Source organism: Scardinius erythrophthalmus (genome assembly GCF_964197995.2).
Source record: "Scardinius erythrophthalmus genome assembly, chromosome: 6".
NCBI classification, from domain to species: Eukaryota; Metazoa; Chordata; class Actinopteri; order Cypriniformes; family Leuciscidae; genus Scardinius; species Scardinius erythrophthalmus.
The window spans coordinates 11,358,956-11,377,326 of record NC_138226.1 but is presented as its reverse complement, the minus strand read 5'-3'; the positions used below and the strand labels follow the sequence as shown (position 1 = coordinate 11,377,326).

Below are 18,371 nucleotides of genomic sequence, written 5' to 3'. Positions count from 1 at the left end.
GCATCATGAAATTGTATCCTATTCATAGACTGAAAGCTGTCTGAAAGCTGACAAAGAAGCAGCACAGGAATCTTATTACAACAACCCTGATCAAAAACAAGTAAGCAAAAGCATCTAACAATTGTAAATTTAATTGAGCTGAATTGAATTAACTTGGTTGGTCAAGTATGCCTGAGCATACAAGGAATTTGTCGTCGATACACAAGTCTCTTAGGTTCTGCCTTGAAACTAAGTCAATCAAACTAAAACAAGAATAAGACATAAGAAAACTCTTTGTAAACCTATATTGCCATGTTTTCTCCTATACCTTTTTGTTACCTGGAAGTTGCAAAGAACTTGTCATTAGCACAAATTGGTCATTGGGGGAAGAGCCATACGGTTTTTAAGTATGTGACTTTGGAAAAAAGGTTCCTGTTGCCTCAATGTGTGCAATTTATCATAGGAGACATTCATTACTGTTCTTGAAAAGACAACCGATAAGCATGATAACTAAAAATAAACATATTAGAAATATATTTTTACATTTTAAGGAATAGTTCACGCAAAAATAAAGATTTTGTTTTTCATTTTCCAAAATATCATATTTTAGAATGACATGAGGGTGAGTAATTGATGAAAGAATTTTCATTTTCGGATGAAACAATATTTCATATTTTATTATGTAAAAAAGCATACAGGTTTGTGACTGCATGAGGATTAGAAAATATAAGTGAAAATAATATTTGTGAGTGAACTATCCCTTTAAAAATCCACAGATATCTAACAGCACAAAAACAACATTCAAACCCTTTCTTATATAATATAGCATGCTGAAATCCTTTTATTAGTCACAGATCAAAGGTTTCTATATAGCTGACAGATCTATTAGAGCTGCTATAAATAAAAGCTCAAATAAAAGGCCTCCCCTGGGTGGGTGGATTAAGGTTAGTTGACTCTGAAAGTAGACAGAGTGCAGTGCTCTCTGAAGGCAGGCCTTGAGCATCGGGACTGCTACGAGCATCACAGACTCCCTGCAGCTTGGACCAAAAATGTCGCTGCTGTGTGGCACAATGGCAGGACGGCTCTTTAAAGTGAATCCAAACGCATTACAGCCTCTGGAGCATTGCTGCTGTCTATTACAAACACACTCTGGATCCTTTATTAGGTGCTGGTAATCTAGGGCTTTTAGCATGTAAACATGAGGCAAAGTATTCAATCAAATCCAGTCCTAGAAGAAAGACTGCCTAGACCGTCAGCTTTCTGGAGACCAGTAATGGCAATTATAAAGGAAACAAGCTGTAGTAAGAAAAAAACATGGAAATTCACATACATTTGTACATTTTCATATTAATTGCTTTTTTATTGCCAATGTGTGAACAGCTTGTCACGAAACTTAAAAAAACGAGACCTTCCTCGACTTGTCTATGAAAGCATGTAGACCGATTTGTACGTGAAGGACTGACTTTTTGTCGGGAACAACATTCCATGACACATGAAAAGAAAATACAAGTTCAGGATAATGACGAAAGAGCTATTCTGTACTGTGTCATGCAAAAGAAAGGGATTCATTTAAACCATAGTCTCACATAGTCAAATCTATAAACTATTCTCAAATATACTTTAAAATCAAACTATCATAACAGTATAATTTTAACTACCTCATCTGTGTCGACATGATGATGGTGACTTGCAGAGCTGGTGCAAACGTATCCAAATCATTATGATCAGATGCCCTCTTAACTGCTGCTTTCTCTCCGCTGTCATTTTTGTTGTGCTTTTATTTTGTTCTGTTTATTTTTGCCTTGAGTATATTGGGGCCTTTAATCACATTCAGTCTCTTGTACGTTACATGTGCAGGAGTGTGAGCACGAGGAATATGTTTCTGTCTGCAGTTCACAAGAGTTTCTGAATTCTATATATAGCCCCATTAGAGAACATTTAAAGGGGACCTATTATGAAAATCACTCACTGCTCTTGATTGAATAACTTTAGTAGCTTTAATAAAAATACATTTATTGCTGCTGTTAAGCGCTGGCGAGGAGATAAACATGGCGGACTGTGTAAAGCTCACTCAGATCTATGCTAATGGGGCAGAGTCCACCAGCAGATGTGGGTGGGGACTGTGCAATCTGATGTCACATTGCATAGAAACTGCAAACAGATTACTCTGAGACACTGCTTATGATTTATGGGGATAAAAAAAAAAAGGAGTGGGTGGAATTTTACCATTATAGGGTGGTTGTGTACACACACTGTCGACACACATTTATGTTCAAACACCATGTAAAAGTGAATTTTGCATAATAGGTCCCCTTTTAAAACACAACAAACCATATGTGTGTTTTAAATATGTGTATAAATAACTTCTGTTTAGATTTTTTTTTTTTTATCTCTCTCTCTCTCTATATATATATACATATATACAAACACACATACATACACTATCATTCAAAAGTTTGGGGGTTGTAGGATTTTTTTTATTATTTTGAAGGAAGTCTCTCTTATGCTCATGAATTCTGCATTTATTTTATTAAAAATGGAGTAAAAACTGTAATATTGTGAAATATTAATTTAAAATAAGTTTTCTTTTTGAATATATATTAAAATGTAATGTAATGGCAAAGCGGAATTTTCAGCATCATGATCCAGTGTCACATGATCTAAAATGCTGATTTGATGCTCAAGAAACAGTTTTTGTTATTATCAGTTGAAAACAATTGTGCTGCTTAATATTTGTAGAAACTGTGATTAAAATTATTTTTTAAAGATTATTTGATGAACAGAAAGTTCAACAGAACTGCATTATTTGAAATAGAAATATGTTGTAACAAAGTAAAAGTCTTTACTGTCACTTCTGATCAAATGAATGCGTCCTTGCTGAATAAAAGTATTAAGAATAAAGTATTATTCTCATAGAAGCTGGTGAAATATATATTGTCTCAGTGGGGACAAAACAATAGTTCATGCCAGTGGGAATGTTAATGGATTTGTAGTGACAGCAACCCTAAGGTCAAATGTAGCTGCTCTCTGAACATGCCAAAGTACCATGGGAGCCAGAATAGCAAAGTGTTGACAGGGAAATTACATAATAAAATGGCAGGAAGTTTAATAAGTGGAGTGTGTAGTGGGTCAGCAACAGTCTGGTGAGGGACATCAGCATGAAAACCATTTCATCAAAAAAAAAAAAAAAAAAAAAAAATTGGCTAGAAGGATTTTTGCATGAAGTCGCACTTCCTGCTTATATAACATGGCCTCTTAAATCCATCAAGGGTCACTGCTTGAGAGGTCTGACCTCTTGATCCCTCTCCCCTGAAAATGCAACGCCTGCTGCTTTCTTTTCACCCATCAGTTCTGACTCTGTAACAGATCGCAAAACCATAGTTCATACTACCTGCTCTTATTTGTTTTTTACCTGTTCTATACCGTAGCTTCCTCATAGCACTTTTCCTTCACCAGCTCAAGCTGACCCTATAATTCCTTAATTATTATATTAAATCTACAGCTGTTGTCTAAAAGCCTGTCTACAAAAGTGATTTGTAGAAAAGTACAAATTAAACAAATCAAATATTTCAAATTAAACATAAGTAAAATATTTAACTCGCAACTATCATGTTTCCTTGTCTCATAAAACCATTTTGGTAACACTTTATTTTAGGGTCCAATTCTCGCTATTAACTAGTTACTTATTAGCATGTATATTACTAGGATATTGGCTTTTTATTAGTAATTAAAGCACATTTTAATGCCTTATTCTGCATGACCATATTCTACATCCCTTAATCCTACCCAATTCATACTACCTTGTTAAATATTGATAAGCAGTAATTAGGTGTTTATTGAGGCAAGTCATTTTTAAAAGCTAGTTAATAGTGAGAATTGGACCCTAAACTAAAGTGTCACCACCATTTCTAATGAATCAAATGAACTAATCCAATGCGCAGCATGAGGAAGTCCACTGTAAGAAAAAATAATAATAATATCCTGCCAGAAAATTACCAGTACTTTTCCCATAAAGTTAACAGAATTTTCCTTCAACCCTAAAACACATGCGTAAATGCAAGTGGTGGACAAAGTACTCAAATCAAGTACTTGAGTAAAAGTAATTTTACTTCAGTAAAAGTATTAAATACCCCTTTTAAATTTGACTCAAGTACAAAATTAATTGACTGATTGATTAAGTAGTAAAAAGCACTCTAATGTGTGAATTCGTGAAAGTACTGATCGATGAATTTGTATTTTGTAATTTTATATATTTGCATACTTTTATATAATAATTTTATATTATACATTTTATATAACCCTAATGCTCAACCTGGGAAGGGGGTGTTGCTGAGTTTGACATCATTATGAATTATTATGAATTGTCAAGTAGCACTAGTCAGTAAGGAAGATTAGTGGATGCAGATACAATTTGTATTGATCTGCAAGAAAGAAAACATTTTATTTTATTATCACAACATTAAGGCCATAATTTACTAAACAGGGCAATTTAGCGTGAGAGCGCAATTCCAAAAAAAGCGCAGATGGGAGTAGAAAGTCCTACACGTGAGCTACTGACGACGCACAAATTAAAGAACACAGAAGCAGCTGGATCATCTCCATAATGACCAACACAATCTACCACTTGACGTGCTTTTTTTGGGTGGTAAATAATGGTGAAAATACCAGTAAATTGATGAGCGCAAACCTTAGTAAATCACCTTGCATGAATCATTTAAATACTCTCCTCCCATAAATTTTGCATCTGAAATGGAAACACCTTCAAATGCATATAAAATATGGTCAGCCGGAAAAATAAGTGCTTTTCACCACTAATATTTCACTACGCGTCTTTAGTAAATCCTGACAGAAGTTTTTTAACGCCAAAAATGGGTTTGCGCTGGCGAAAGCTGTTAGTAAATCTGGCCCTAAATATATTAAAATATCAATTTAGGTTACAGATACTTCATGTGTGCAAACAAGTAATAAACCAAATATAATTAGTTCTACTGTTATATAGTCGCATAGGGCAAAATGCATACAATTATAAGAAGAACACTATGCAAACATGCTAGTTTTATATCATTTGAAACTGCTACGGAAGATGCATTGGCATTCATTTGCATTATTTTAATGTAAAAAAAACCTACCCCGTTGAGATGAAATTACACACTCTGCATTCAAGCATTGCACAGTGGGCTTAAATCGCTCACTTAAACAGATTAATTTCACAAACAACTGACAGTCATGACCTAAATATGATTTACAATTATCAATCCTAGAATTTGGCATTAATAACTTACTTTTCACACCATCAGTCACACGCACACTCAAGCTCAGAGGATCTCCTGGTTCTTGGCTCATTTTGAGTCAGACTTGTGAATTCACCGAATCGTTAACTGGAGACTCGCTCTGAACAGATCATTGATTCAGAGTTGTTGACTCGAGAACAGCAGCAATCAGATCAGTCCAATTTTTCATTCCTCCAGCAGAACTCCCAGGCTCCTCTTCCCATTATAGTGAGGGTTTTGTTCAAGAGCAAATACTCAGATACAGACATTGTTATATAACCGTCCTCAGCAATTAAACTACTGGGTTCTCTAGTAACACGCTTATCAATATTCCACTTAGCAAGATATCGCTTGGCTGCACACTTACATAATTCATCTGATCATGAAGCCTGTTTGGTTGGGGCTTTACTGGAAAAGGAAAACAGACAGACCCTCGACTGCAGACAAGTCTCACTGAGTCTCACTGCCCACTGGCGCACAAACCTCAAGTTCATGTTGCACTTGGTTGCTGTAGTCTATCTGCCATTTGATTATAGAAAAGGGCTGGCAGAGTGTATCAAACCCCAACAGCCATTAAAACACTGGAGGTCACCAAGTCTCTGTGCTGTTGTTTTCTAGTAGGCGCTGCTCTGCTGATTGGCTGATCGCTATTGATGTCACACCTAAACTCAGGATAAAAGCCTGAGTTGACAGAGAAAGTTGATGATCGGCATCATGGTACCAACAAAGCCTGATTGGATTGGTTTGGTTTTGTCAACTCAAAACTAATCCTGTAACCCTGAGAGTGTTCAACTTCCATCGATACAGCCCCAGATTTAGAATTCTTTACAGTGGAGAATCAGAAATCATCACATGGATCCCAGAGTTCTCTTATGTCATGGACCTGAGACACACATGCTTTTAACACTAAGTACATTAGAAGCAAACTCAAGTCTTCACAAGACAAAAGCTGAAGAACAAATCAAACATAAACATGAAAGAAAGAAAGAAACAACAGGTTACACCTAAAAGGGCCTCTTGTGATTGTGAGTGTCCTAACTAGCCTGGTGCTGTGGATATCAACTTTTAATGAGTGGGAATGTGTCTGGAGCTGTCCAGAAGAGCTGTCGGGATGCATGGATGGTCAGTTGGAGATAGAGATGAGCCAGTGTTCTCATCTCCAAATCCACAAGAGGGTGCGATATCTAATGCTTATCAGAATTATAAGACACTTACAAGCTCTGTTCCAAAAACCTAGTGAGCTGCTTATCAAGACAGCATTTAATCTGAGACAACACAGCATATGTTCCATAAATATAAAAAGAATTCATTCATTTAATAATAAGGAAACTGTATCTTGTTAGTTTGTAATGATTATTACAGGCTTTAAAGGTGCTTTGAGGTGCAAACACTGACTACCATCTTTCAGGCTATTTGAGGAGTCACTCTTACCTCACATTGTCATGCTTTTGAATATAGATCTTGTGGAACATCATATCCTCTTGTTTGGCATTTATGTCGGCTTTCATCTCCATGGCGACATGTCGAGGAAGCACAGAGAGGAGAAGGCGTTCCTGCAAATGATGACAGTGATGGTAAGGGGGAAAAGAGGGGAAAGACACAAACAAAGAGAGAAACAAAGACATCGTTTTATAGTATCAAGGCATGGTATCATCTCAATATTTCTGCCATACTGTCAAGAAAAGAGCAAACTAAAGGACACTGCAGAAAATTACATGAATTCTACTTTAGTCCTATACCACTAGTACTGTGGTAGCATGGTACAGTGATAGTATCAGATGCTAACGTCATAGTATTTCGATATATAGATAATGATACATTTTCCCTCAATTTATTTGATTTTAATTTATTTGATATAGGTTATTATTTAATTGTATATTTATTTATTTGAATGTATATAGTAACTGTATAAGCTTTTTTTTTTGTTACTATATAAATTCAAATAAAAAAAAAACAATAAAAAAAGCACCAAAAATAAATAAATAAATGAACGAATGAAATTTCATGTTCCATATATTAAAAATATTACACTAACTGTGGAAGGATAATAGTTATTTAATACTGGTAAGTTATCTAGAGGCCATGCTGTTATTTTTGAAAGACTTGATATGAAAAAATAACATATCACATTTGTCGAAATAATGATGCGTGGCCCCTGTGGGCTTCTGTGTGTGAGGAAACAACCATTATTTTTTCCCTTTGGTGCCACTATGAATCTCCAGACTGCTGGATGTGGTTCTAATCTCACAAATTAATCAGCACTGCGTGTCTCCATGCACAGGTTTCCTCATAGCTTTATAGTTCCATACTGAAAATCATTGGACATGTGAATGGACTCAGGTGAAATGCTCTCCGTTCAGCTCTAATTCAAGCAATCTGAAGCTATTTCCCCACATATGTTTGAGCCTGTCTTCTGGGCATACGTTTCCAGCTTAGAGGAAACATTTGCATTGAACAATTATCATGCTGCTAATATAATTTAATATAGTTTTCATATGGTTCTCCTAGGTATTTAAGGGCCTTTTCACACCTACCTTGTTTGGTCCGGATTTTCGGACTTTTCAGTTTGATCCGAATCAAAATTACAGGTGTGAAACCCCCCCCCGGACCACGGTCGGACCAAACAAACCAAATTTGGTCTGACGAAAAGAGGTAGTCTCGGTCCGGATCAAACTGAACAAAGGTTTGGTTCGTTTCTAGTGTGAAAGCATTTTCTGTATGCTTCGGACTTTCAGACCATTTACAAGAAGTTCCGGTGGTTCTCGCAGGATTGCTTGCACTCTTTTCCTGCCGGCGATGATAATGTTCGCACAATGAGGACGTTCATTTGGCGAATTTGAACTAGCCTTGAGCCTTGCTATAATAATAACAGTATAGTGGCAACGATATGCATCCGTTCATTCATTCTTGTCAAAGTTACCCGCCGAATTGACAACACGCTGACGTCAGACGCACGTCCGTTTACAAACCAATCAATGTCAAGATGCAGCCCACATAGATGATGACGACAGGAGGCAAGTATGTCATGTAAAGTTTGTTAGTGCGCTCACATAATTGCAATGTGAAACCAAACCAAAACTTACCGAATGTATAAAATGTATCAAAACATGAACTTTGGTTCGGACCTTGGTGCGGACTTTCAGGAATGAAAACTAAAATGAATCCTATATATTAATCATGGTACTTTTGTTACCCAGTTATAGTATTTAAGCACTTAAGCCACACTTAAAATTGTATGAATATCTTTCCGTTATAAGACAAAATATCAAAACAAGTGGCTTTTATTTTAAAGAATATATTAGGCTTTATCAGTAAAATTTACAATAAAGATTTCATGTTTACATTAGTTAATGTATTAACTAACATGAACTAACCATAAGCAATATATTTGTTACTGTTGTTCTTGTATCTGTGCTAATTGTATCTGTGTTAATGTTACTTAAAGGGGTGGTTCGGGATTTTTGACATCGGACCTCATTTTTAAGTCAGCCTGGTTGTTATTCATCAGTGAAGACATTTTTAAAAAAAAATTATCCAGTCCTTATATTTGGATAGTTAGCTAGCGCGAGTCAAGGGTAGATGTTAGCCAGCCATTAAAAACCGTTTTACCCACTCCACAGTGCACCAAACGCAAATCAATTATAACACTAGACTATCGATGCAAATGTACGTTGAGAGAATAATGTTAGAAATCAAACTTACCTTTCATCTCAATGATCCCAAAGGAACTAGTTTCTCAGCAGCTGCGGAATTTTACTTTGCTCCGGTTAGTAATGCGGCAAAAAGTAAACACAGAACAGAAGCGCACTACAGTGTGTGTAGTACATGTGTGTACCGGCTCACTCGGTTGCCTAGGTAATCAATATCACTCCGCTGCTGCTGTAGACAAGGCTTATGATTACAGGGAACAAATTATAACTAATGCAATGTGATGAAAGGTAAGTTTGATTTCTAACATTATTCTCTCAACGGACATTTGCATCGATAGTCTAGTGTTATAAATGATTTGCGTTTGGTGCACTGTGGAGTGGGTAAAACGGTTTTTAATGGCTGGCTAACATCTACCCTTGACTCGCGCTAGCCTAGCATCGGCTAACTATCCAAATATAAGGACTGGATAATTTTTTTTAAAAAATGTCTCCACTGATGAATAACAACCAGGCTGACTTAAAAATGAGGTCCGATGTCAAAAATCCCGAACCACCCCTTTAACTAATGTTAAATAATGAAACCTTATTGTAAAGTGATACCCTTATATCTATCCATCTACACTACCGTTCAAAGGTTTGGCTCAGCAAGTTTTTTTTATGTTTTTGAAAGAAGTCTCTCATGCTCACCAAGACTGCATTTATTCGATCACTGACCCCATACTTTTAAACAGTAGTGTACCTGTGCCTAGGACATCATCAAGCTGAGCATCAAATCTTTCAGACTCACACAATGACACTAGAAATTAAAACATGCTCTGTAACCACAGGAGTCCTCTTGATTTCTGTTGGTCTTTTACCTGTTGCTGGTTTTCTCTCTGAGAGTGCAGACGAGCTTGAATACATTCTCTGGTCTCCTGGAAGGCTTGTCTCTGTGAGCCTTCTGCTGGGTAGTGTGTGCACACGCCAACTATATTAGTGCAGGAGAAGATCAGGACATTGGACACGAGCTGTGAAAGAAAGCAGAATACAACATCAAACGATTTGAAACGTGACAAGTGAGCTCTTTATCCTTCAGAGACCCGAATATTGGCATTGATGACATGCGTGTTGACAACTTAAAGGGGTATTTCACTTAGAAACGTAAAATTCTGTCATAATTTATTTGCAGGGCTCCAGACTGTGACTGAATGGTTGCATTTTGTGACTTTTTTTCCTACCGGTGCAAATACATTTTGTTTCACACTGCCCAACTGATAAGAGCAAAATATGCGACACTGTTTCTACACGGCGCTGGGAGATCCAGTGAGAAGCATTCAAATTCCGCCCAGAATTCTCTGCTATAAACCATAGATATCAGATCAAGCAGCGCTGACGTGGAAACCAGGAGAGACATTGTGCCATGAACGAAAAAATTATAGAAGGCTTTTCAGTCCACAAATCACCAACATTCACCATGGATTTAATGTAGTAACGCTAACTGTAACCATGGTATTGTGGCAGAAATAGTCTAATGTTTTTACATTATTCATTTAAACCTTTTCAAGGACTTTCAAGTGCTTCACACAACTTTTTACAGCACTTCAGTGCTCTAAATATGATCCAATTATCGTTGTTGTGTTAGAAAGGCGGCACACTATCTTTGACTTAAAAAACCCCTGACCTAAAAAAACATGGGTAAAAAACATGAAATTATGACTATAACCAGTAGAGGAGCACTTATTGGCTTATTATCCACTCCCTTATAAATTTAGTCACACGGTTTCCTTTTGATTTATATTATTTAGACATTATGAAACCACAAAAATATCGAATCATCAAGATATCCATTTTTGTCCGGCACTTTTTTTGTCCTTAAATAGGAAAAGTCACAAAGGCTCACGAAAACAAAAACTTCAAATTGCGACTGAATTACACAGACAGCAAGCAAAGAGCGCTCCTTTTATAATCACTGAAGCTGTCGGTCAGTTCAGTATGATACTATAGAAAAACAATGGTACATTTAATAAGAGTAAAATATTAGAATTTTTCCCTATAAAAATGAGGTCTTTGAACATTACTGTTGTTAATAAAAGTTAATATTAGCAATAGTAATATTTAACAATAGTAACAATAAAATAATAGCAATTTTATGATTAAATTACCCCCAAACAAGACTGGACCCCAATTACTTTAATCTTATTGAAAAAATAAAATAAAATACAGAGACATTCTTCAAAATATCTTTTTATGTTGTTTCGCAGAAGAAAGTCATACAGGTTTAAAATGACATAAGGGTGAGTAAATTACAATTTTCATTTTTGGGTGAACTATCCCTCTACTATCTATTTAAGAATCCACTTGTTATAAAAAATAATGATATTTGTTTTATTTTCAGTATGTTCATCTCAGTGCACTCTAATAAAGTTTCAGTAAACTAAGTTGACAATCATCTGGAGTAGTTTATCTATGATTTATTGAATGGAGTCTGTTGTGTAAGTCTTGGCATTCTGGGAGTTTCAAACTTATAAATTTCTGCCAAACAATTTTTTTATGATAGTGTGAGCTGATGTTTTGTATTATAACCCATTTTTATTAAAATAGATAATATATAATTGTTACTATTGCATTTGGTTACTCCAATGCTGAATATGTGGATACAGCCTTGCTGTCAAGAAGTTAACTGGAAATTGTAAACCAGAAGAGTTTCAAACACACAGAACACACACACACACCTTACTTGACTTTTACATTGTGATGTCCAAGATGAGTTTGTGGTTAAGAGAAAGCAAATCCAGGATGTCTGCAAACTTAAAATAGAGCGTATGATAAAGACTAGCCAAACAACCTGAAGCTGTTCAGTGTCAACGCGTTTCAATTTATCAGGGTTAAAAAGGCCCTCCTCCCTCTCTTCCACAAGCGGGGTCAGGAACAGGGCGCCTCTTGACTCCTTCCAAACACTGGTATCAGGGGCAGCGAGAAGCATTCCCATTATCTTTGCTTGAGCTGGACTGAACTTCAGTGGACATACTGTATCTCTGCCATGACCTCAGGGTCCAAAACACAGTCGCACCAGATGCTTCACCCTTATATGGACTGTGTTAACATAACTTTGCTTTTCTTTTGCTTTGTCTCTAAATGATCAGATTTGATGGTCTAAACAGTTACTCTACTTAACTCTTTATTGTGTATTTTTTCTTTAATGATTAGTATAAAAGTTGTAATTATTCAATGATTAGGATGGACCATTCATTGTCGAAAAAAAAAATTGTGAACAAATGTCAATGACACAAAAAACATGAAGCTGCAATGAATCCAATAAAAGATGCGTATTAGCTTAACACTTTTTTTGTGCATGACAAGGTGAACATGACATTATCAGGGAAAGCTTTAATATGCTTCTGCTTTAATGTTTTTATGAAAACGCTAGTGACATCTAATGAAACACAAACAGACACAAAAGCATGTTTGCTGAAAGTTGACTAATTTCATAATTAGAAAATGGAGGAAGTGGAAAAGGGCAACCAATAATGATTATGGACGGATGGATAAAGTGAACACTTGATCGGATGGATGGACAGACAGATGGATAAAGTGAACACTTGGATGGATGGAGGGACGGACAGATGGATAAAGTGAACACTTGGATGGACAGACGGACGGACGGATAAAGTGAACACTTGGACGGACGGACGGACGGACGGATAAAGTGAACACTTGATAGGATGGATGGACGGATAGATAAAGTGAACACTTGTTAGGATGGATGGAGGGATGGATAAAGTGAACACTTTGGATGGCTGGATGGATGGATGGATGGATGGATGGATGATGAGTGAACACTTGATTGGATGGATGGATAAAGTGAACACTTGATTGGATGGATGGATGGATGATGGATGGATGGATGATGGATGGATGGAAAAAAAATCAGCTGATACCCAAAATGGTGCTTATTGTATATAAGACGACAAAAAGTCGTCCAAAAGTATTATGCATAATTTTTATTATGCATAAAAATACCAAAAGTATTATGCATGCCTAGAAAAGAGCTGCATTAAGAGCAGAATAAAATTTCAGAATTCAGGTTTGGAACTACAAGTTAATAATGACATAATTTCAAATTTTGGTGAACTATCTATTTATGGCCACCACCACTCAGTAAAGAAATGCAGGAATCATAACAAGAGAACTCATGAAAATAAGTCAGATGTAAATAAATAGAGAGACTGAAAGCGAAGTGTGAGAAAGGACTGTGTCACACATCCAAATGAACACATCTAGACCTCAATTTATTACACGCATGTTGATCACTTGGCGATCGCAGTATCAAAGCTAAGGGGGGTCAATGACGATAGGTTGTGTCTGGCCCTGAAAGTCATTTCATTTCAGCTCAGTTAACTTCTGCAGATTGAATATGTGATATCAGACTATAGCATGATCTGGGATCAGCAGCTGCAGTGTTGGGTGTCTGCAGCATTGAGCGCAGGAGCTTTGGGCTAGTTGTGCATTAACTTCACCAATGCCATTGAAATACATACAGTAGACGACACACTGCAATGAAAATATTCCTGAGCAATAATCCTCTCTATTAATACACTCCCTTTTCATGTTCCGTAATGTCCTTATTAGGATGTTAGGAAGGCGGAATCCCTCTGTCACCGAGTAGGAGGGGATGCATAATAGTGCTTCTCAGCCGTAGGAATGCGGGACTTTCGGAGTGGGAATAAATATAGTAGGAGCTTTTTTTAATGGATTAATGTATGCATCATGCTTCTCAAATTAGCCTTTTGTGTATCATCTTCATGTGCTTCATGTGATTTATTCATGATGAATAGTACTAATGCAAACTGCCACCTTGACAGATGTAGCCAATATTCTACATTTGTTTGACATATTCATAATGAGCAGAGCAGTGGGAGGATGGGTCAGTCATGGATCCTCTGGGTAGCCAATTACTCACTCACTGTCAAGGCCAGCCAGCACAGCAAACCTGCAGGTGCCAGTTGCAAACCCTATGAATTGGAACAGCAGGCTGCTGTCTTTGCCAGGAATCTGAAATGTTGGTCAGAGCAGTGCGAACAAGATGACAAGTAAACTCTCAAAATACTAAGGTGATGATATGATACGATACATGTTACTTAGTCTCAAGTTTGATTTTCGGCTTAAAGGGATAGTTCACCCAAAAACGAAAATTAGCCCATGATTTACTCACCCTGAAGCCATCCTAGGTGTAGGCCCATATAACATTAATCTTTCAGACGAATACAATCGGAGTTATGTTAAAAAATGTCCTGGCTCTTTCAAGCTTTATAATGGGAGTGAATGGGTTTTTTTTTTTAAAGTCCATCAAAGCGAATCCATCCATGATAAAAGTGCTCCACACAGCTCTGGGGGGTTAATAAAGTGGAGCGATGTGTTTGTGTAAGAAAAATATCCATATTTAAGACTTTATTGACTAAAATAACTAGCTTCCGGCAGACGCTGTACGCATCGATTTACAGCGAAAGACTAACCCTTGAACTTGACGCACAACGTAATGACGAATGCGGTTGCCCAGCCCTGTTTGTTTGAACCGCGAGAGGCGTCAAAGCTTACGCTACTCCTACATCATTCATCGTCAAGTGTTACTCTTTTGGTGCAAGTCAACTTGCGTATGGCGTCTGCCAGAAGCTAGTTATTTTAGTCAATAAAGTTTTAAATATGGATATTTTTCTTACACGAACGCATCGCTTCACTTCATAAAGCCTTTATTAACCTGCCAGAGCCTCGTAGAGCACTTTTATCATGGATGGATGCGCTTTGATAAAAAAAATACCCATTCACTTCCATTATAAAGCTTGGAAGAGCCAGGACATTTTTTAATATAACTCCGATTGTATTCGTCTGAAAAAAGAATGTCATATACACCTAGGATGGCTTCAGGGTGAGTAAATCATGGGCTAATTTTCATTTTTTGGGTGAACTAACCCTTTAAAGTCTATATCTGCTTAGCCAAGAAGAGATCAACTGACTGTCAAGTAAAGCAAATCAACCACAGTCAGATTATCTTTCAAAGATTTGATGGCACTAACCTGGCAAATTTTGTAGCAACTAAATTTTAGCAAACCAGTACTGGTTAAAAAAAAAAAAGGACATCCCATTCCCAAATACAACTTCCATTCGTCAGACAAAGTCCATTTTAAAAGTTATTTGAATATAGGTAAACGTTAACATTACAAACTTTATTTGACTTTGTCAAATTGTTTAGTGAAAAGGTCAGCTTAAATAAAGTTTTACATTAATAATGTGAAATATTAATACTCATTTTGAATTTAAAATGATATTCAACATAGATCCACAGGTATAAATTATGATTACTTTGAGTTTACGGAACTTATTTTATTATGTTCACTAAAAGCACAGAGACCAAAAGTTGTTGATCAAGCCAATCAGAGCAATCTCATGCACATAATAGAATGTTGAATCTCAATAGCAAAGAATCCTCATATGAACACTGATGTTCCAGCTATGCATTATTTCAGCAAGGTGAGCAATGGTAATGGTAAAGTATGAGCTGCAAGCTCAACCTTGAGGTCCAACACACCTAATGGAGAGCTCTGGCAGATCTGAGCTAGATAAACTATGCTATTAAAGAAAAAAAAAGTGACAACTTTAATGCTTCAAGGCCTGAAATATGCTTTATGCAAGCAAATACAAGAATCTAATGCATCTAGCTACACAAAGAACCCTTAAGTATTTACTAAACTGTTGCTTACCAAGACATTTCATTTCCGCTCTCTGTGTGAGAGTGACGTATGTTTGTGTGTACTTCAATGAAAACAGTGCATTAATATCAAACAGTGATTAAACTGACTTGGAACTAACTGTACATTAAACCGTTTTATTTCACACCTTCCAGCCAATCAGAATCGAGTATTCAGACAGACCTTGGTATAATGTACAATATATACTCCTTACATGCCAGTGGCACAGACATTTGTAGGTAACTTTTTCACTACCTAGTATAAGTATATGTTACTGTCATGCAAACATGTTGACCATGCATTTGCCTCTGCATTTGAATACTTGTTAACTGGCCTTTAAAAGAAGAAATATGAGAATGCTGGCCTCAAATATAGCATGTTCTCTAAAGCTCAAAGATTATAGTCAACATACTGACGTGCCAGGAGAAGGTCCTCCTCATGCATCTTTGATGAATATGGATTTAATAACAGACAACTGGCGCAGTGCATTTATAAAGAGCACAACCTGAACAATAAAACACAGTCAACAACTCATTTTCTATGCAATATAGTCGTCAATCACGTGGGAGCAAAAGCAGGGATAGAGCTGTCATCCCTGTTCCACACGGCCGTTGGAGAGGCATGGCTGGCTGAGCTGTCCGTGTTCACAGAAGCGTACTGCCTCAGACAGCATGAACTGTAACTAGGGAACAGGCAGCGCACAGCAAAACATTATTTTAGAGAGATTAATGATTGCTGGCGGCACCATAAAAATCCCACCGAGCAAAATGTGCCAAAAGTCAATATTTGTCCGAAAGCGAGTCCCCCATCTTCCCCTCTCCCCACCTCTTTCTGATAGTTCTGCTATCTGTATTGGTTCAAAACAAAGGCTACATCTAAAGGATTTTAGCTGTTTAAGGCAATGAATTATATTATCAGCAGTGTCGGGAATAAACCATCAAAAAATAGTAATAACTACAAGCTTTTTTCAGACTACTATCATTCAAAAGTTTGGGTTCAATAAGATATCTTATTTTAATAAATAAATCCTTTCTAGAAGAAATAAAAATCTTTGCTTTTGAATTTTCTAGCCATGAAAGAATCGACAAAAAAAATTTATCAGTTTACACAAAAACATTAAGCAGCAACATTGATGATAAGAAATGTTTGAGCAAAATCAGCATATTAGACTGATTATTTTCGAAAGGATCATGTGACACTGAAGACTGAAGTAATGGCCGCTGAAAATTCAGCTTTGCTATCAGAGAAATAGATTACATTAAATTATTAAAATAGAATGTTATGTTATTTTTAATTGTAATAATATCATTTTATTATCATATAATACTAATGAAATGGTTTATCAAATAAATGCAGCCTTGGTGAGCATACAGTAAGAAACGTCATCCATTAAAAAACATTACCAACCAACCCCTAACATTTAGACTGATCAAATTCACTGAAAAAAAAAATTCACCAATTGATGAATAATGACTTAATCATGGCTGCTTAAATTGATCATCATTATGTAGTCTAAATATGTATCAAATTTACTGTACATTTAATGTCCCTCAGTGTTCATTTCAGATAAATAGTCCTTAATATAAATATAAAAAAACTGATAGTTAGTTTAAAAAGGCATTTTTGTAAGGAGTGTTGTTAACTGCTTTGTTTTATTTGACTGCAGGTAAACTACTTTGAAACTGAAAAGGCTATTTATAATTTAAAGTCGTTCCCAACGATGCTTTGAGTCAGAAAGAAAATAAATTAAGTATGTATATAAAATATCTGTGACTCTACAATGGGAAGAACAATCGTTTGTCATTAAAAAGAAGATAAAAGAATATTTGTCACCATTTCTCTCTCTTCCAGGAAATGTCTTTTGAACTCTTCCTTGTGTTCCCTTTTTCATGGAATGAAGCTCATGCGACCTCACACAATAGAAAGGTCATGACAGTAGCTACAGCTGAAATCCCCAGAGTCGGCTCTAAAATACAATCATCTGCCTACAGGGTTTCATCCTGATCACATAAAAGGAGGTTTGGATAAAACAGAGATAAAGATGACAATACACTTGAGAGATGTCCATGTCTTTTTGAAGGACACTTCTCCCAGTGAATTCAGCACAGACACCTTCAGAGTGCTCTCACAGTAACATGGTGTGATCCAGGTCTGATTTTGAAAGGGTTCTAAATGTCACATTCTGAGAGTCACCTTTGTAGAAGACCACTAAGGCCTATTGGCAAAAAAAAAAAAAAAGCAAAAAAAAAAGAAAGAAAAAAGAATAGAAAGCATTTTAAATTTTTCATCCACCACATCAAAACAAATAAAGCATACACATACGATACTCCAAATATAGCCACAGCAAACACAGCCACATGTGGCTCTGGGCTTTGGCAGCCCTTTGATGTCACTATAGTGAGGCTCTTATTTCCATCCACATCATTCAGATGTAAGCAAGAGGCAAACGTTAATGCATTAAATGAAGCATATCCCCCAGTCAATGTCATACCAAGTAGATGTAAAACAAAGTCAGAATCATCAGAATTGTACAGTTCATAAGTAGACCAATAGCAAGTGCTTTTAACAGTTTATGAAGATAACACTGCAGTGAAAAAGTTTGTGGTAGATAAGGTTTTTTATGTTTTTGAAAGTCTTTTATGCACCAAGGCTGCATTTATTTGATCGAAAATACGGTAAAAATAGTAATATTGTGAAATATAATATAAAATAACTGTTTTCCATTTTAATATATATTTTTAAATGTAATT

At 36.2% G+C, this 18,371-nt stretch overlaps 1 protein-coding gene across 2 annotated transcripts in view; it reads right to left on the bottom strand.

Annotated features, from left to right (window-relative positions):
* The window catches only part of adcy5 (adenylate cyclase 5), a 110,897-nt gene that overhangs the window by 29,741 nt on the left and 62,785 nt on the right, over window positions 1–18,371 (bottom strand). For both annotated transcript variants that reach the window (XM_081369611.1, XM_081369612.1), the window contains exons 2-3: window positions 9,757–9,906; window positions 6,681–6,802 (exon numbers count right to left, since the gene is read on the bottom strand). In XM_081369611.1, coding sequence (XP_081225737.1) covers window positions 6,681–6,802; window positions 9,757–9,906 — 272 coding nt within the window. The remainder of the gene's footprint in view (window positions 1–6,680; window positions 6,803–9,756; window positions 9,907–18,371) is intronic.